Source organism: Osmerus eperlanus, chromosome 1 (genome assembly GCF_963692335.1).
Source record: "Osmerus eperlanus chromosome 1, fOsmEpe2.1, whole genome shotgun sequence".
Classification (NCBI taxonomy): domain Eukaryota; kingdom Metazoa; phylum Chordata; class Actinopteri; order Osmeriformes; family Osmeridae; genus Osmerus; species Osmerus eperlanus.
In genome coordinates, this window is record NC_085018.1 from 13,554,482 (window position 1) to 13,573,927 (window position 19,446).

General features: G+C 44.6%; 1 protein-coding gene across 1 annotated transcript; it reads left to right on the forward strand.

Annotated features, from left to right (window-relative positions):
• The first annotated feature begins 14,229 nt into the window (after positions 1-14,229).
• park7 (parkinson protein 7) lies at positions 14,230-18,889 on the forward strand. The gene is made up of 6 exons (XM_062461452.1): positions 14,230-14,401; positions 14,999-15,100; positions 15,515-15,574; positions 15,846-15,915; positions 17,608-17,694; positions 18,479-18,889. The coding sequence occupies exons 1-6, from the start codon at positions 14,312-14,314 to the stop codon at positions 18,637-18,639; spliced, it is 570 nt and encodes a 189-aa protein (XP_062317436.1). The 5' UTR covers positions 14,230-14,311; the 3' UTR covers positions 18,640-18,889.
• The last annotated feature ends 557 nt before the right edge of the window (positions 18,890-19,446 follow it).

A 19,446-nucleotide genomic window follows, 5' to 3' on the forward strand; every position in this document is an offset into this window, starting at 1 on the left:
AGATCAAGAATACAGATTGTTTTACATATTTGTTTAAATACTTCACGCGACCAGAGTTCTTGTACGCTATCAGAGTTTGCCAACTCTGACCTAGACAAAGTAAAAATAGCAAGTCAAATAATGACCCAAATTTACTAAACCAAGATTCTACAATAATATAACTAATAAAAGTAGGAAAACCCTTTTGAGATAAAATTACTTAAATGCTTCGGTAAAAAGGTAGGTTTTAAGCTGTCTTTTAAAAATGTCAATTTCATAAAAATATTTATGGGTAATTTGTTCCATAGTTTTGGGGCGTAATTGACAAAGGCCGAATCACCAATCTTCTTATGACTGCTTCTGGTGACCTCTAATAGGCCTGCATTTGATGATCGCAGTGTTCTAGCTGGTGTGTAGTTTATAAAGGAGTTAGCAATGTAGCTAGGTCCTTGTCCGTGTAGAGCTTTGTATGTGAGGAAAAGGACCTTAAAGTCAATTCTGAAGGTAACAGGGAGCCAGTGTAAAGTAGCTAGGACAGGACTAATGTGTTCTCTCCTTTTAGTTTTGGTTAATAATCTAGCTGCAGAATTTTGAATGAGCTGTAGTCTTTCAGTGGTTTTCTTGGGAAGACCAGTGAAAAGTGCGTTACAGTAGTCCAGCCGGCTGGATATAAAAGCATGAATTAACTTCTCTGCATCATTTTGGTTTATGAATGGTCGTACCTTTGCTATATTCCTCAGGTGAAAGAAAGCTGTTTTGGTCACTTTATTAATGTGAGAGTTAAAATTCAAATCTGAGTCCAGGATTACACCGAGACTCGTCACCTCTGGTTTAAGACAGGGGGTTAAGCCTCCAAGATTCTTAATAAGCATCTCTCTTTTGGATTTGGGGCCACATAGTAGGACTTCGGTTTTGTCTTCATTTAATTTAAGAAAGTTATCATTCATCCATTTGTTTATTGCCAACAGGCAGTTGGTAATAGAATTGATGGCCGTTGCATCGTTGGGTTCAGTGGATATATATAGTTGTGTGTCATCCGCATAGCTATGGAAATCTATGTTATGTTCTCTGATTATGTCGCCGAGTGGTAACATATAAAGAGAAAAAAGTAATGGACCTAAGCAGCTTCCTTGAGCAACCCCGTAGCAGTTCTCATGTTTCTTGGACCTATGGTCACCTAAACTAACATAAAACTTCCTTCCTGTGATATATGATTTCAGCCAGTTCAATACACTATCCGTGAACCCAATAAGCTTTTCCAGTCTATTGATTAGGATGTCGTGATCAATTGTATCAAATGCTGCACTGAGATCTAACAGGATAAGGATAGAGACTTTATTTGCATCAGAGTTTAGTCTGAGGTCGCAAATGATTTTGGTGAGAGCAGTTTCAGTACTGTGATATTTCCTGAAACCTGACTGCGAGACTTCCAGGATGTTATTTTCTTCAAGAAAATAATTTAATTGGACTAAAACTATCTTTTCCAGTACTTTACTAATAAATGGAAGGTTTGATATTGGTCTGTAATTTGCAAGTAGACTGTTATCCAATTTGGGTTTCTTTAATAGGGGTTTACAACAGCTGTTTTGAAGGCATCTGGGAAGACGCCAGTTCTAAGGGATGTGTTTATAATCTCTAGCACCGGACCTGAGACACTATCAAACACTCGCTTAAAGAATGTTGTGGGTATAGGATCAATATCTGAGGTTGTGGAGTTAGATTCGCTGACAATTTTGGAAAGTTCACTAAGTGTGATACAGGTAAATGTGCTCATGGTTATGTTGCAGAATCTACTGATGTCAGTTTCGACCCCACTATTAATAATACTCGATCTGATCAAAGTTATTTTGTTCTTGAAGAACAAAGCAAGCTCTTCACATTTAACTGCTGAGGATGGAGGTGGGGCAGGGACAGTGTTTAGCAGCTGGTCAATGGTGGAGAAAAGAACTCTGTAATTTCTGGCATTTTCTGTAATAATGTTGGAGAAATATTCTCTCCTTGCTAGACTATCTGCTAGCTATGTACACACTCAAGCAGTCTCCCGCTCTCTATCTCTTCCTCTTGCTCTCTCTTTCTCTTTTCCTCGCTCTCTCTATCTCTTGGGCTCTCTTTTTCTTTCTCTCTCTCCTTCGCCCTCTCTCTTACCCTCTCTTTCTCCTTCTTTCTTATTATTTCTTGCTTTCTCTCGCTTTCTCTCTCACTATATCTCTCTCACTTCATGGAACTCTTTTCTGAGACATTCACATTAAACTCTGTCTCGTGTGTGACATGTGCAGATGGGATTCCCCCAATGATTAGATCACAGGGCAGCCCATGACCACTCTACCTGGAGGACAGGCTGAAGGAGACAAGATTACAGCCTTATCTTAATACTAAATACTTTTAATTCCGCTTCATTAGGTTATTACTGATTTAGCAAGATGTCACTGGCGAATATGAATATTTTTACTTAAACAGTGCTTCGAAAAGAGTTGCTCCCTGTAAGAAAGTTGGAAGGAAGGAAGGAAGGAAGGAAGGATGGCAGAGAGTAAGGAAGACATGAAAGAAGAAAAGGAGGAAGGGAGGATTTTTTTCAATATTCAAATTGTAAGACACGATAAGGTCTTGCTTTGTGACTCTCTATGGGAGCCCCAGGCCGCTCAGACACTGTCTATGCATCAGCTTGCATAATCTAATTGAGTTGACCGACGTTGCCACAAAACAGTGTTTTATTCACCACGTAAACATCAGGCTGAAAATACACCCAAAAAGCTCATTTAAAAAATCCCATTGCAAACCCATCTGCATGGAGCCAATCGGTTTCACCTACGATTTGAAGAATTACACATCGAGCACGAAAATAAAAAAATGGAGATCGTCCTTTCAAATGTACAACACTATAATTGGCCATTATATGACACAGAGTCATTTCCCGGCGTTGGGTGTTGCCCCAGGTGGTGTTGCCCTAGGTGACAGACCTCACACGGGCCTGTGTTGACTGGCTACCATAAGGTAGCACATTTATGCTTCACATTTCAAAAGTGCATTAATATTGTGCTTCAATATAGTTGAGAATGTTGAGAAATTGCACCAAACTATTTTATGAGATCAATTTCACCATCGAAAACAATGGACCTGATTCCCATTTATTCAAAACCATATTGTGTTAGAGAGGGCTCCCTGTGTTTGCATGAAGGTAATTACAATGGGATTTGATGTTGCGGTGTGCCCAGAATTCCCCAGCTTTACAGCAGGGTCCGGGCGTTCTAGCCCACTAATACCGCATATGGGAAACCCAGCTGTGATCAGAATTGGAGGAGCGAGAGGGGAAATCGATTTCATTTGCAGGATTATTGGTGTAACCGAGATGCTGTTTGTATGAAACATAAAGTCTCATTTCAGTGGTTAGGGAGAAAAGTAGACAGAGGGGTTTGAAGTGTTTGTTTTATTCAATGAAACATTAGTGAGATAGAGAAGTCAGCGTGCACACTCCTGTTCTGTACACAGCCACCCCCCGCACTGCACCACTGAAAACCCTCGCTGTGAATTTGAATGCTTTCGCGTTTCCCACCTTGGCCCATTCCTCCATACTGTAGCACACAGCTGAAGAAAGCTCGCAGAAATGCATCTGCAGATTCTTTTTCAATTCTCAGCCACTATTGTTATGGTATGAGATTGTACAGTATGCAATGATATGCTTTTGATCTGTTATTCTTCTCCTCGAAGGAAGCGAAAGACGTACGCCACTGTATATATATCTCTCCTTTCTTTTCTGTTCCTTTCCTTCTCTTCTGTTCTCTACTCTTCTTTTCTCATCTATTCTCCTCTCATCACAGCCTCTTGGCACAGAGAAGGGGGTCTTCATGCTTGGTTCTTCTCACCTGTTCCCGGAGGTTCAGGGAGCCATTGTGCCAGGCGGGAACAGGGGAGGTGCTTCCCTCTCTACATGAAATACTGTATCTCACTTTTTTTTCCCCAGGGTTCTGATAAAACAACAGCTGGGATATTAAACTCTGCTCCCTTAATCATTCTCTCTCTTCCTCTTTCTTCATCCTTCTCTCTCTCTCTCTCTCTCTCTCTCTCTCTCTCTCTCTCTCTCTCTCTCTCTCTCTCTCTCGTTCTGCCCTCTCCATCTCCGTGCCCAGTGCCAGCTCCTTGTGTTTCCCACATGCGTGAGAGGCGGCCCTGGGAGAGATGCCATGGCAGGTGGGCGAAAGCTTTGCTGTGAAATCCCAGCTAACAAAAACACATGGACGGTGTTTCTCAGCCATACCTACACATCGATCGGGATTGAACTTTACTGTCTGAATGACTCAAGACTGAGAAACCCGTAGGAATTCTGGTAGAGTTCCGTGATGTTTCCCAATGGAGGGTGAGGTAATACTGTCCGCTTTAAGGAAGGTTCTTGGCTTGTCTTTCTCCTGTAATTCCCCTGGTTGCGGGCAGATGTCGTGTCCCAGCTTGGGTTGTGGGCAGTGTGCAAGTAGACAGGTGTTTCAGTGGGTAGTGTACATGTTCATGTCACCATCCTGGTAGGGCTGGAGGAGGAAGTGATGTCATCCAGGCCAGCTGGCTCTAATATACAGCCATGGGAGAAAGGGATGGGCTATAAACATTGGTCCCACTTTGTTGTTGCATGTCGGCTTCAACTGCCAAAAAAGGTTTGTTCACACGCATTCAGGCAGGAGTACATGGACAGACAGTTAGACAGACACTCACACACACGCATACATGACTGCTACTTCTCAATGTGCCAAGTTTGTTTTGAGTGATAATGATGAATGTTTTTAGCCATCAACCAACTAGCTTGTTGCAGATGAAGAAGGAAATTGCAGAATTCCAGCATGGAGGGTCTGTATTTAGAGAAGGGAGAAAGCTGAGCCCTGCAGAAACTGAGAATATGCAGTGCGTGTGTGAGAGGCCAGTGTTTAGATATGGGTCCACTGTGGGGCTGCTGGAGAGGGGGGGGGGGCTGAGGGGTAAAGAGTGGGGAGAAAGGGGGAAGGAGGGGGGAGAGAGAAGGGGGAGGGAGGGACGAGAGGGGACCCCTGTCTGGGAGAATGGGCTGAAGGTCCGTTATGGGGCTTAGGCTTCCATCCATCCTAATAAAAAACACTTAAGCCAAACAGCCCCCCTTCTCCCCCCCCCTCCCCCCTCCCCTCCTTTGCTCTCTGCGTCTGGTCCTGGGAGCTACCTGCAGGCACTCCATGGAGCACATTTAATAATGGTCTCCTCTGCCTGGGGCTCTGGGCAGCCAGGCAGGGGCAGGGAGCGGAAGTTGGGGAGAAGCTGGGAACAGGGGTTGGGCAGGAAGGCAGGAAGGAGCGGGCTAGGCTCTGGGTAGACAGATGGGCAGGAACCAGGGGCTGGGGAGGAGCAGGGACCAGGGGCCTTACAGGAGGGTAAGGAGCAGGGACCAGGGGCCTTACAGGAGGGTAAGGAGCAGGGACCAGGGGCCTTACAGGAGGGTAAGGAGCAGGGACCAGGGGCCTTACAGGAGGGTAAGGAGCAGGGACCAGGGGCCTTACAGGAGGGTAAGGAGCAGGGACCAGGGGCCTTACAGGAGGGTAAGGAGCAGGGACCAGGTGCTTGGAACTAGGCGTGTGTGTATAGCCCTATTTACAAGCAATATCACAGGATGGCACATATACTATGCCCATACAACTGCAGCTTAACCAGCCTAAAACTATCAAAGAGGACAAGGAAAAAAAAACAGGAATACTCAGAGACAAAATGAAACCGTGCGTGGAGCAATTTAGTGAGGGATCCCTTTCTCTGGAAATGGTCGGTGACACAAAGAGGCGCAGACCATAGGCTGAACCCAATTAAGCAGCAACAGTAGACTTCAAAATAAAAAGTGCGCAAACGGATAGGGAAACGTAGATATCATGGGCTCCGAATCAGTAGAGCATCCGCAGTGCTCTGTCAACCACAGGGCTGGGACGCACGGCACCACACCACGCCACAGGACTACCAGATACTGGTGATGACCGGACAGGAAAGGGCCGGTGCCTTTATGGTTGTGTCCAAATTTGGTCTTTTCTACCCTCTTTCTTTTCTGCTGCTCTCTGGTTACAACTCTGCTCTTTGATAATGTTTTTGAGAGAATAATGAGAGAAAAATGTGTTTCAGCTTTTATTCTGGAGCTTAATCCTTATTTGTGTAGTACAAACACCCCTGTACAATAACATTGAAATAAAAGCAATGAAAGACTCCTTGTCATTGCTTTATTCCCGCGTTACACCGAGGAATGAAAAGTAGCATTTGTTCTTTGTTTTTTGCTTCATGTTTCCTTCCTGGTAAGGCACGCAATCAGAGGGGAGAGTTAAGTGCATTACGCTTCTCTGAAAGCAGCTACCATCACCTCCTCCTCTTCCTCCTCCCCCTCCTTTACCACACTCCTGGACCTCATCCTAACCCTACTGCTCCTCCTGCTCCTCCTTCTGCTCCTGCCACGTCGGGTTATGTGAGGAGGAAAGTCCTTTAAGCATCCTGGAAGCGTGGAGCGCCTCTGCTCTGCGCTCCTCCTTTGCATATGAAATAAACAGAAGTGTGATACGTGGAGCCAAACCAGGAGGCTATGTACACAGTGAGGGGCACGGATTTACTCGAGGGCTGTCAGGAAGGTTTGAAGGTTTTCCACATGAGGGTGTTGATGGTCCCCTCACCGCGCAGATAAGAACACAAACAGATCGACTGGAGGACAGTGGAGGAGGTGGTTTCTGTGTGCCTGGGCTAGAGGTGGAGGAGCTCTCCATGGAAGATGTTGAGGTAGCTCAGTGGCTGATCAGACACCCTGAACACATTCTAGACCGTTCATTTTTGTCCGGGCTCCTGCCATGTGTGTTTTCCCTTCAAAATGTCAGGAGACATAAATGTTTGAAATGTGTTGTCAAAGCGCTTTTATTTAGTTGGAAAGAATGGCGATTTTCAGGCTTAGATTCCATGTAGGGCATTCTCTTCTGTGTCCTCAATCCTGAAGGTGAAGACCCACACCTCTTATTTTCATTACAAAGCACCTCTGAGCCCAGCAAAGCCCAGCAAACAAACTGCTGTATGGATGTACCATTGATTTCACATTCACACATCCAGCATTTAAGAGACTATGGGATTGGCCTTGAATCCCTAATCTATGTGCAACTCACAGTCTGTCAAGTCGACATCCAGTCTGTTTTGTAAACTGGCGAGATTATTCACTCAACAGGATCGCGCCTTTCATCATGCGAGCTACAGGCCCATCCGTCTGCTGACAGCCCAGTGATAGCATACACATGGAAATGAAGGAGAGGAGTGCTGGGGAACGTGGAGCTGCTTGTCAAACATACTGAACCAGGGCTGGCTGAAGCTGCTGGAAAACTGGCTGGCTGGATGTCTGGATATCTGGCTGAATGACTGGATAGCTGAATGGCTGGCTGGCTGGCTGGCTGACTGGATGGCTGGCTGGATGACTGGATAGTTAGATGGCTGGCTGGCTGGCTGAATGACTGGATAGCTCGATAACTGTCTGACTGGGTAGCTAAATGGCTGAGATGGTTTCTGGCTGGTATGATGGATATCCATACAGATGGGCTGGCTGGCTGATTGGCTGTATGGCCTGCCTTGCATAGCTGGTAAAAGTGCCTATGGCACAGTAATTTGGAATCTTATATCAACTTTCTGTAATACAGTGTCTCAGTTTTTCACTATCACATCAATGGCGTAGCAATAAATAAATGATTCCTGCCAAACCCTAAAGTCGTCTTCATTGGATGTGGTCATTGTATCCCTGCGGATTACTATTTACAGCCCATGGAGGGAGACCAATGTGGAGTTCCACATCCTAATGCAAATAAATAAGCACTGTGATTCAGCCACTCCTTCTATACATTTTCTCTCTCGCCTGCTTATCTGCCTGCTTCTTTCTCCCTTAAAAGGTGCAATGAAAGAAACACTCTTTCTGGGGAACGGAGACAGAGGGAGGTGAGAGAGAGCGAGGCCTGGTCCGAGAGTGATTCATGTCCTACACACTGGTGCTGGGGATGTTATGCGTGGATAATTGATTGCGGGAACAGCATGGCCACCGTTGGATCTTGATGGTGCTGCCGAAATGTCACCTTACTGATGTTACCGCAGCGCTCATATTAAAGGGCTGCTCTCAAAGGCTCCCGTATCCCGGCGTCCTCCTCTCCCACTGTGTCTGCGCGGACGCCGCTGTTTGACAGGGCTCCGTTTCAGACAGCCTCATCTCTCATGCCTGCTCTTATCTGTCCAGGACAGGGCCACCGGCTCCCAGAAGAGCATTGAACATTTTCAATCAGAAGACTATATCACCTTCCTCTTTATATAGAGGGAATCAAAGGTGTGGGAATTGTGTGTTGGAGAGGGGATGAGGGGAATGAATAAAATGAAGACATAATTGAGATGGCCGGTTTTGTGTTTGTTGGTAGTACGTGTATACCAAACACCGGAGGAGGGATACTCCATTCAGGAAGTTTTGAAACGGCTCTCCTTTCATGGAAGGTTTTCATGGGGTTTTGGGAGGTTATTTGGAAGAGTTTCAGACATTAAGTCAGATAATTCAGTATGAATTTATATAAAAAGTAGGGGATTAAGTGTGCAGAATCCAGTTAATTTTAGAGGTAGACTAGGACAGGATACAAGACGATAGAATTGACAGGTAAACTATGTTAATCTATAAGGCTTAGGCTGGTAAAAAATATAATACAGCCGCCATGCTTCTATGCTTTTATGATACACTTGAAATACTTGAATTTTCCGATTTTCCGAAAAGGTAAAAAAGGAAATTTAACAAGTAATTTCAACCCACGTCGCCATTGATATAACCAGGTAGCTTGGCCAAATGACAGGAACTTTCATTGTCAGGTAGCCAACTCACAGGTTCTGGTTGTTGCAAGTTTTCAAGACTCTTCCACTGAGACAGACTTACACACCAGCAGAGCACTGCGTCAGAACCCTGCCTTCTAAAGAACCAGATATGTTCAAACAGATGTGTTCTCCAAAGAAGCAAGGGATGGAGATGAAAACGATACTGACTTACGTTGAGACCGCCGTGTTTTGCTTGTCATCAACCCACCTATTAGTCATCTTCTTCCCTTCGGAAAACTGGAGTGAATTAGAAAGTCAAACTATGACACGTCTTTAGGGCCTTCCTCCCTCACCTCCAGACTGAATCCATTTAGAACCAAGCATTTCCCCCCATAATCAAGTGTGAATGAACATGTAAAGTTAGCCAAGTATTACAGTAACAGGGCCTGGCCTCCAGGCAGGCTGCTTCCTGCTGTCCTGTGAATCCTCGCTGGCGTGACAGAGGTAGAGAGCAAACAGCTTGACTGGGGGAGAAGGCCCAGGGTGGGAAGGCAGGAACCTTCCAGAAAACTGGGAGGTTTGCTGCCGCAGAGGGGAGGACAGTGCTGACAGCCAGCACATGTGTGTGCAGACTGGGGGTCTCTACAGTAAATTACATTGCCCAATGCACCATACGAGCCAAGCAGGAGACGTGCGGAACATGGGCCGAGACAGCCGGCTACCGTGTGAAAAGAGGTCTGTTGTGTGTGAGACTCCCGGCCTCATCTGTCACGCTCCGGTTTTCAGGGAGTTACGGGCAGAAACGGCAAGGAACGGAGAGAACGGCAGAGCAGAAACATGGTTCACCCGTCTTCTCCCTAGACAGGCGCACCATCACCAGGCCTGTTCTCACCAGACAGCTGGGATGATGCTGATGACCAGCCCTACAATCACCACCGCACCTCACACATCACTGTTTTATCTAGTGTGACAAGGTTTACAAGACCCACTCTTTTGCTTAACTTTAGAAGGAAATGGTTTACAATTTGGGTTACTATGTTGGTATACTTCCAAATTAATGGGACAACTTTTTTTGTATCTCAAAAAAAAAAAATGTTTTAAGAAATATGTTTTGGGGTTCTAATGCCTTTATTATCTTAGAGTAACAAAAGAGAGAGAGAGACAGGTAAGGCAGGGGAGAGAGAGCAGCTGAATGCAGCAACGGGCCCAGGCCGGAATCCAACCCAGGCTGCTGCAGTAAGTCTCAGCCCATGTGGTATGCACACTTACAGGGTGAGCCAGCGGGGCACTCCTGTAAAGTGATCTTTCTGACCTGGAGCCAGTAGGTTTTAAGTGTTGTTTACTGCATCAACAATGTACAGTATCATGGCTGACATGAACATACTTTTGGGGTTTTCCAAGCTAGTCAAAGACATACTAGTAGAATCCGACATCCCTCTACAGAGAGAGAGAGTGAAGAAGACCAAATGGAAGAAGAAGAAGATGTTTGGAGTATGAACCAAAATCAAATTATTTTCGCCCTTGGTTAAGGCTTTAATAAACTTACAGTATTTAAGCCTGGGATTATCTCCCTGCCTCCCTGTGCCTCTGTGGCATCAACATGAACGCACCCCCCCCATCCCAGTCTATCACAGAGACGCACAGCTCCATGGGAGGGAGCTGAGGAGAGACGAGCACTGGGGAACCGGAGCAGGGGAGACCTCGGCAGGGCCCGGCCCAGCCGAGCAGAGAGGAGCCGGGGCAGAGCGCGGTCTGCGCTGGGCCCGGGGGCACGTCCCTCTCAGTGGCACCACTTCGTTAGGCACACAACACTAATCCTCCTAGAGTCTTCATTACTCTCTCTGTGGAGGAGCGGGTGGGACGGGGGGGCTGGAGAAAGGAGGGACAGAGTGGGTGGAGCTGGAGGGGGGGGGGCTGACTCTGTAGGGTTCAGTATCATCAGCGTGCCTGTTTGAAGACAGACCACGCCGCATGGTGTTAGGGGACTGAGTAGTGAGAAAGAGGAGAGAAGGATGGAGAGAGGGCGAGAAGGGGGGGTAGAGGGTTAGACTCACACAAAAACACAGACCAAAGAAAGGAGTGCGATTAAAAAGACATCAGTATTAGAGGGGGGATGTGAAACCGACTGAGAGTGTCACTTGTCTAATAGCCCTCTGAGAGGCAAGGCCAGAAAGACAGGGACCCAACTGTACACAGAAAAGGCTTCTGGGTAATTCTGGCTTTGAAGTGTAGGCCCTGTTGTGGTGCTCATACTTAATACTGCTACACTCATACTAGATATAGCCATACTTAACTCTCCAGCTCTACAAAAAGAAGAAAAAAAATCATATGGATGGGATTTAACTCTCGCTTGAAAATATGAAAGCTAGCTCATGGATATGTTGTAAATGTTTAGTATAAACCTTTTGAATGTTTAAACAAGTCTTTATCAAAGGTCAAACATATTAATTTCAAGTCGTATTCAACAGATTCACTCTCTCCATCAATCATTGTGCCGTCTCTGACACCATTTTTGAACTGGGAAAGTTTTTTACTCAGTTAGCGCCACCTTGTGTCTGTTTTGAGCGTGTCATCTGCCAACACAGGTGCACAGCATTCAATGTCACATTTTCCATATCAGCGTAACACACACAAACACACACACACACAGTCCCCCAGCTGTCACCTGAGTGCTTGGCAGCATAAGGTAATATCGTCGAGATGCAATCAAGATTATATGCTTGTCACTCACCGCATGCTCTCAGTGGCTCACAATGCGTGAAACAGACTCAGGATAAAGCCTGTGCACAGATGGGCTGATAAAATGTCCCCTAAATATTCATCCCTTATCAAAATCACGATACAAGCTCTGGAAACAAACTGCTTTCACATGACTAAGAGGAAGTATCAGTCAGGTGAGCTGGGGAGCCTCAGAGTTGTTGCTTGATCGCACAGCAGAGTCCAACACGGAACGTGTGGAGTAAAAAACCAATTCAACAAATTTGGAAAATATTCTGAAATGTTTTAATCTCTCCCTGTAGAACCCAATTTAGTGTGACCACTTCCAGTAATGTGGCACCTCTTTCCGGGGGAATCTGAAGAAGGGTTTGTAGCTCTATATCTCAACCCAACAGAGCCCTGTGCATGTATATTCAAACAGCAAGTTTATTTTCATGTTTACACCGTTTTATATTCAAGGCAATAGTAACAGGATTACTATGTAACAAACGGTAATTTGTGGAATTCCCTCATTTCTGTCTGTGGATTTTCCCGTTTCTCTCTCCCTCTCCCCCTCCTTTCTCAGAGCACGATGCCCTGGTGGTTTGGTTCCAGAAGCCCTTCAGGTCTGTGACAGGCCTCTGCGGAGGACCCGATAAAGCAGAGCACCACGAAGACACCAGGGACAGCTGCAGAATATAATACTAACAGAATCACGGATGAACAACTCCTTATCCTCCAAGACATACACACACACACACAGACAGAGAGAACTTGTACACATAGTGGGCTACAGTTCATAGGCCACTGGAGGGGCGGAGAGGAGGGGGGAGAGTCTGCAAATGATTTGCAGTTGCCAGCTGTGGATCAAAAAGGTCTGCCACTTGTTCACATCCCTTGTTAGTATATTTTGCTAAGCAGAATTTTGGCATTACTTCTGTTGAAAGCTCTGTGGGATACTGACTTGGGGGGTGGGGGGGATGTCCAAGTGTGAGCGACTTTGCGCTCCCATTTGAAATTGGGGATGTATATCCTCATCACCTTCCTGAATCAAGACAGATGTGTGGCTATGGGAAGATGCTGTAGGGATGAGAGCCTGGAACAGATGGCCCTGCCGACCTGTCGTGTTTCAGACTCTAATCTGTGTGCTGAGCAGGTGACCTGGTCTTCGAGACCTTTTTACGAGACATTTCCATCATGCTGTGGTCACATACGGTACAGTCACCATTAGTGCCTACTGTGAGGAAATATGTAAACGGATAAATAAATCCATACAAGCTTTATGGAAATGAGACAGAGTGGCACCGTAGGTCTGGTTTATAAGATCCCAGCTGTAGTATATGTCGGTAATCACCGCTACCTCTCGGATTCGCTTACAGGCACGCAATAAACAAACCGCCGCCAGCACCCCCTACGCCTTTGTCTAATCTGCTGTTTCACTGGGGCTCTGCTTCGTCCATAAATATGAAAGTGATTCTGTACTGAAGAATGTACAGTGGCACATTAAACTGGGATGACTGCCTGTGTGCCAAAGCTCCAGACATTAAGTCTGGGATTTACACTGAAAATATAATTCCCCAAGGTGCCTTTAAAGATGTCTTCCTCTGGCTGAGGTGGATTTGAAACTAGAAGTTCATCCCTCTCTCTTTAAAGGAGCTTCAAGAACTTGGTGACCCCACTGACCTGACATTTTTACGGAATTGAAAATTCAAAACATAAAGTTATTAAGTGAATAAGTTTTTGCTATCCATATTAAATAACAAGGACACAATGTCCCAATGCAGACCTGGATCATTCATTGTCTGGTAAATGCTCTTCGGGCATTCAGTGAACGGAATCTGTACACTGTGGTCAAGGAATTCATAAGAAGATCAGAGTGATTACTGATCTGTATTCTTATCAATTACAAATACCAAATAAAATATGATTAACACATTGTGATTCCTGTTTGAAGGAGACAAAAGGGCAAAATTAAGGTTTTCTACAACAACACAAGCCATAATTGCAAAATGTTTGTGCATCCAGCATTTACATGGATCAATGTCTTCCTCTAGTGGACACTTACTATATTACAAGCACACGAACAGAGTCATTTTAGAAACATGGACACTGGTTTCATAGATGTATATAAGTCTATGACTGGTTTAGTCAAAAAATGAACATGGATGTGCTCAATGAAAAACTATGATGAGCGGAAACACTAGGCCTACATGGTCATAGGGAAACACCGATAACATGCAGGACAGTGGGCCCCTGAGGGGCCCTGAGGACCAGGATTGAAGACGACGCCAAGAAAAAAGAAAATGAGGACAGTCAGGCTATAAGATATATTTGAAAGGTAAGAGGTGTTATAGATAATGAGATGATTGGTAGTTTGAGTTTATCATTCTGAAAGGCAGTGTTTTCCAAGTGAACACAAGACTGAAGCCAAATGTAAAAAAAAACTGTGTGAAGTGCTTTGCAAAAGATGTGTTTTAAAACTGCTAAATGAATGAAAGCAGGAAATGTTTCTTTTTGTACAGAATTGGTTTACGATAAGGTACATGGGTTTAAGGTTTTGGTCAATGTGTCTAAAGTTCTAGTTTTAGAGTGTAAGAGTGTCTAGAGTGCATGGGGCATTGCAATAAGAGAAAACAGGAATTTGTTATGGTGCCATAGCAAAATCCCTAGTGCTGTGTATGTCACTTAACACATACGAAGCATCCAACCGCTTAATCAACCGCTTTCATTCAACTTGGACTATTTATGATTCCGTAGCTGCGGTCATGTGTCCCATGTTCTGTCAAAACAAAAGTCACCTGCTAACGGGCACAGACTGCAAGTTAGCAAGCAAGCAACGAACCTCTTAACAATGGCAGGCAAACGAGCATTAGTAATACTATCTAAAGGTGCAGAGGAGATGGAAACGGTTATTCCCGTGGACGTCATGCGCAGAGCTGGGGTCTGTATTTGTGTAATTGGCAAACTAGTTAAATGTGATAGTAGCTAACTAGCTAGCTTCCCTGCTACGTGTAGAACGTTACAGACCCATACTATATTTGCTTCGCTGTTTACATATCTCGACATTAAAAGAAGTCATACTGCAGCAATCGACATTGCATTTCCACCTAAAAATATTGCACATGGAAGCTAGCTATTCATATCTGGTTTGTAATCTGAAAGCAGCAGAGCAATGAGCGTTTTCGGCCGCAACACAACTCAAATGTCTTCAAATCGGTGGGGGTTAGTTAAGTCCACAACTATTACATACTTGGCAATGCCCCCAGTAGTGATTGAATGGTGTCATGCTGTTAGGCAGCTAGGCTCACTGGATGTAAGGTGAGAGTAAAGGGCAATGTAATCATGTAAATGTCAAAGTTTACAGTAGCGTACCCCAGCTTTCAAAATAAAAGTTTTACTTTTACACGCTACTAGAAAATGTCATAAAGTTAAATTTCGATTTACTATCAAACGTAAGTTACCCCAAATAATGCATGGATAATCATGTTTTAATTTGTTGTTTTCCCCCCCAAAAAAATGCTATGCTTTTGTTTTGCAGATAGCCGTGACGGTGGCTGGACTGACTGGCAAAGAGCCAGTGCAGTGTAGCCGAGACGTTCTCATCTGCCCTGATGCCAGCCTGGAGGAAGCCAGGAAGCAGGTCAGACACACCCTCCCAAGACCTGCCTCCAACCCTCATCTACTACATTCCACATCCCTGCCATCACCTCAACAACCAGTCTGGGTGGTAGACCTGTTCGCCACCTTGCACTGATCCTTTAGAGATCAGAGAATACCTCCAGGCTTGAGCTCAATGAGTTATCTTGTGTCTAGTTCTTTAAGAAAGATCCAGGTTTTGGAAGCACCTCTCTCTCTCTCTTTTTTCTCTCTCTCTCCATGAATTTAATCCTGTGACCTCATTTAAATACAGAGGTAACCCACAGTGGAATATTGTGGCCACTCATGCCCACAACTGGCCACATCTAATAAACCCTACTTTAGCCGTCTACATCACCAACAAGCTAGCATAACTGTTACTCATTACCATTTCCTCTTGTAATGCTTTGTGTTCCAGGGTACCTATGATGTCGTGCTCCTGCCAGGGGGGTTGCAGGGTGCCCAGAACCTGTCAGAGGTAACAGATTTGAGTTTGACCATGCTCTCTTTAGTCACAAAATACCCCAGGCCAAATGCTGTGTGCCAATAATTCATTATTTATGTCCATGTGCTAAAAACATTTTAGCGTTTACTTTCTGTTGTCACTCAATTTTGAACTAAAGCACACGGTGGGAACTTTAAATATTTAAACACTTAGTTCTTGTACTGGGATAATCTTACTATCACTGCATTAGAGAAAAAAATGACTCATTATTCGTGACTCGTCCTCCATATTGTTTTTTCTGTAGTCTCCTGCTGTGAAGGAGGTGTTGAAGGATCAGGAGGCCAGGAAAGGCCTGATTGCTGCCATCTGTGCAGGTAAATGTCCCCTTCCTTCATACTTTATATGCCCCTAAAAGGAAAGCCCTGCTTTAACTGTTAGTTAGTAAAGGGAAGAAGTTTCTGGAAATGGGTGGAGAAATGCGGTTGTGTCTTCAAGATTTATCCAGTTTAGCAGCTTTGTGGTGAGATTGTTCAGATCTGCAAACACTGCCAATTAAAAAAAACAAATAAAAAGAATAACTCTTAATGGGATAAACCTGTTAGCAATATGGTTCAAGATTAAAATTGGTTGGCTTTTATATTCCATGTCGATTGATCATCAGACATTGAGATAATATTCTCAATATACTATTTAAAAAAACAAATAAAATGAATGGCACCATGGTCATAAAATAAAGACATTTAAGAAATGCTTTTAGTCGGTTTGCTCATAGCATTGAGAAACCCCTGTGCCACAGAGATATTTCCTTGGCCATATTCTTGCTGCTGATGAAGGGCGCTGGAAGGACATAATGAATGAGTACACGGGGCCGATGTGGCTCTGCAGAGTGAGTGGCGTACTAGAAAACGTCTGACAACCCCAAAGGAATGTATGATGAACCTGGCAACCGTGACGACTCTCATTGTCGCCTCGATTTAGCCATTCTTGACCAGCATACGTCAATGAAACTAGGCTCCTTGAAATTCATGCCTGCTGGATTAAATACAGGGCATTATGTTTTAATCCATTGTACATTATTGAGGAAATTAGGTGATGTTTTAGGTGAAGTCTCTATAGTTTAAAAGGAAACACAGGAAATGAAACATCAATCCCCAATGATTCAGATAGCATCCTGCTATCGTTTCCTCATTGAACAATATCAACATGTTGAAATTGATCCTGTTTCTTATTTAGCTGAACTTCATACGTGTGTGTGTATAAATATATCTAAGTTTTGAAGGAAAGTGTATCGCCTCTACTTGTCATTCTCCACTGCTCCTCCTCACCTCCTCTAACTCCTTTCCCTCCCCTTCTCTACCCCCTCCTCGCCTCTACCCTTCCTCCTCTTTTTCCTCCATTTCCTCTTCCTCTTCCTCCCCTCCTCTTTTTCCTTGTTCTGTTCCCCCTTCCCCCCCCTCCCTTAACTTTGATACGGGCTTGAGGCAGTCTCTGGCTCCCCAGAGGGCCTGACTGTCCCAGACTGGTGTCTTTAGGGCGGAGGCAGGGCTGTAACAAGAGCAGCGAGCTGGCTGCCCGCGGCTCTGCCCGATAAAAGCGTCATCTTCAGACCGCATGGAGAGGCAGCCAAGGAGCGCGATCAATAGCGATTCTATTTATTAAATGGGCAGTGGATGAGCTCACTGCAGTGTTAGGTCCCTGCCAATGTTAACGCAGCAGACACAAAGTCCATTATTTTTAGTCTGTCTATTTTCCTCTCTTCTCTATATGGCCTGGAGACGTGTGCTGAAACCATATACAGTGTGCGTTTAATTTTAGATTGTATTTTACGGTTGTCATGTCTAGCAGCCTAATGAGTCTCACTGTGCACATTGAACCATCAAACCAATCTTCTTTTTTCTTTTTACATCCATGTATTACAATGGTGTGTTTATACTCGTTATTCTCTGACCTGTCTCTCTGCACTGTGTACTTGTGCGTGTGGTTGTCATGGCAGTGCCATGCTCGCCTGGTGTGTTTGAATGTCACCTGAAGGTGATTGTGATGCTGCTGACTCCTCTGTGCCCCAGGACCCACTGCTCTCCTGGCTCATGGGATTGCATACGGCAGCACAGTAACCACCCACCCTGGGGCTAAAGATAAGATGATGGCAGGAGGCAAGTACTAACATTGAGTTTTATTTACTTATTTAATACTGTATCTTAAATACCCCTTTCCCTGAAGTCATTCTTGTCTTGGCTATGGGTGAATCCTGTGCAGTGTAGGTTCTGTTTGTATCCAGCAGAGGGTGGTATAGCAGTTTTTTTGTTTTCCCTGAATTCTCATATCCACGGTTACACTTGAGTCACTAAAAACTACAGTGGGTTTGGGACACCCCAACCCCATTCAGACCTTGTATAGAACCACACAGCCCACATAGCATGTAGAATGTTCATGGAAAGGTATTCTGACAAGTGGATTCCATTTCAAAGTTCTGTTAGGAAATGTACAATGTGTTCCTGTCTAGATTTTACAAGACCATGTCCGAATCCCAATTGGGGCTAGATAATCCCAGAAATAGGTCATCTGTCGTCAAGTAGTTAAAAAAAATTTTTTTTTACAGCCTCTCTATCCTCTTTGCACCAAAGTGACTGTACAAAGCACGACACTACAATATCTACATATTATAAGCTAGTATATAAACACAGATAAGTTCATCCTATGTTATATTCCAAGACTGAATCTATTAGATTGCTGCTATTGTGCATATTCTACTGTGTGTGTGTGTGTGTGTATTCTGCTACTGTGCACACTGAGTTACTGTATCTAAGTGCTTGAATTTTCCTTCAGGATTCATAAAGTGAATTCAACAACTGAAATGAACATCTGTGTATCACTCCTCACTCCAGCCCCCCAGTCAGTACATCAGTCTCTAACCCACGCTCTGGTTCCTCCTTCCAGACCACTACAAGTACTCCGAGGCCCGGGTTCAGAAGGACGGGCACCTGATCACCAGCCGCGGGCCAGGCACCAGCTTCGAGTTCGCCCTGGCCATCGTGGAGGAGCTCATGGGGGCAGAGGTCGCTGCTCAGGTCAAAGGACCGCTGGTTCTGAAAGACTGAGCCACGGACATTTGTTCTTCAGCGCCAACACGGCTTCCACTGCACCCCTGCACAGCACTTAGACTCTCAGTCGGACATCACAGGAATAAAGAAGAATTGTTGGAAGGATTTCATTTAGCAATATGAATTGATCCTAATGTTTTCCCCCTTACTGGTGTTTCCCGTTTAGTTTAACTAACAGCATTGTTTGAGTTTTGATGATTGGAATTGTGTCGAGTCGACTATTAGATTAAATGTAAAATGTGACATTCATTGTGTTGATATTTCCACTTGCAGCATTGCTGTTGCTTGATGGTATAATCTAGGACTAATGCTGATGATTTATAAACGTGAACTGCACTCTAGTTTCACAGATTGTGACTTGTAACTGTCTAACACACTGTAGACCGATTTAAGACTCATTACAACCCAAATATCATGTCTGTAATTAGGCTATTTAACCCTCGTGCTGCCTTCGGGTCACATGACCCAAAGGTTCATAATGAACCATCGTTGTGTTTACCCAATTTTACCCAATACAAAAACAAATACAAATAATTTTCTTTTAACATTTGCAATGTGGGGGGTCTGAGACAGCCCAACGGTTAAAAGAAAATGCTTCACTTTGTTTTTGTATGCGGTAAAGATGTCGCAATACGACGGTGGGTCACAATGACTGATGGGTCAGAATGACCCGAAGATAACACAAGGGTTAACGTAATCGAGTCATATCTGTCCAGGTTCTTACCAAATCTTTTAAGAGCAGAGAGGAGTTGGGACTATGGTCATTAAAGAAGATAGGCCTACAACTCATTTAGTAAAATGAAA

What these genes read in the sequence shown, in the direction of transcription:
- park7 (XM_062461452.1), top strand. Translation starts at nt 14,312, where the DNA reads ATGGCAGGCAAACGAGCATTAGTAATACTATCTAAAGGTGCAGAGGAG. An exon ending in TGGAGGAAGCCAGGAAGCAG is followed by an intron (nt 15,101 to 15,514) that starts GTCAGACACACC and finishes TTTGTGTTCCAG; the next exon opens with GGTACCTATGATGTCGTGCT. An exon ending in AGATAAGATGATGGCAGGAG is followed by an intron (nt 17,695 to 18,478) that starts GCAAGTACTAAC and finishes TCCTCCTTCCAG; the next exon opens with ACCACTACAAGTACTCCGAG.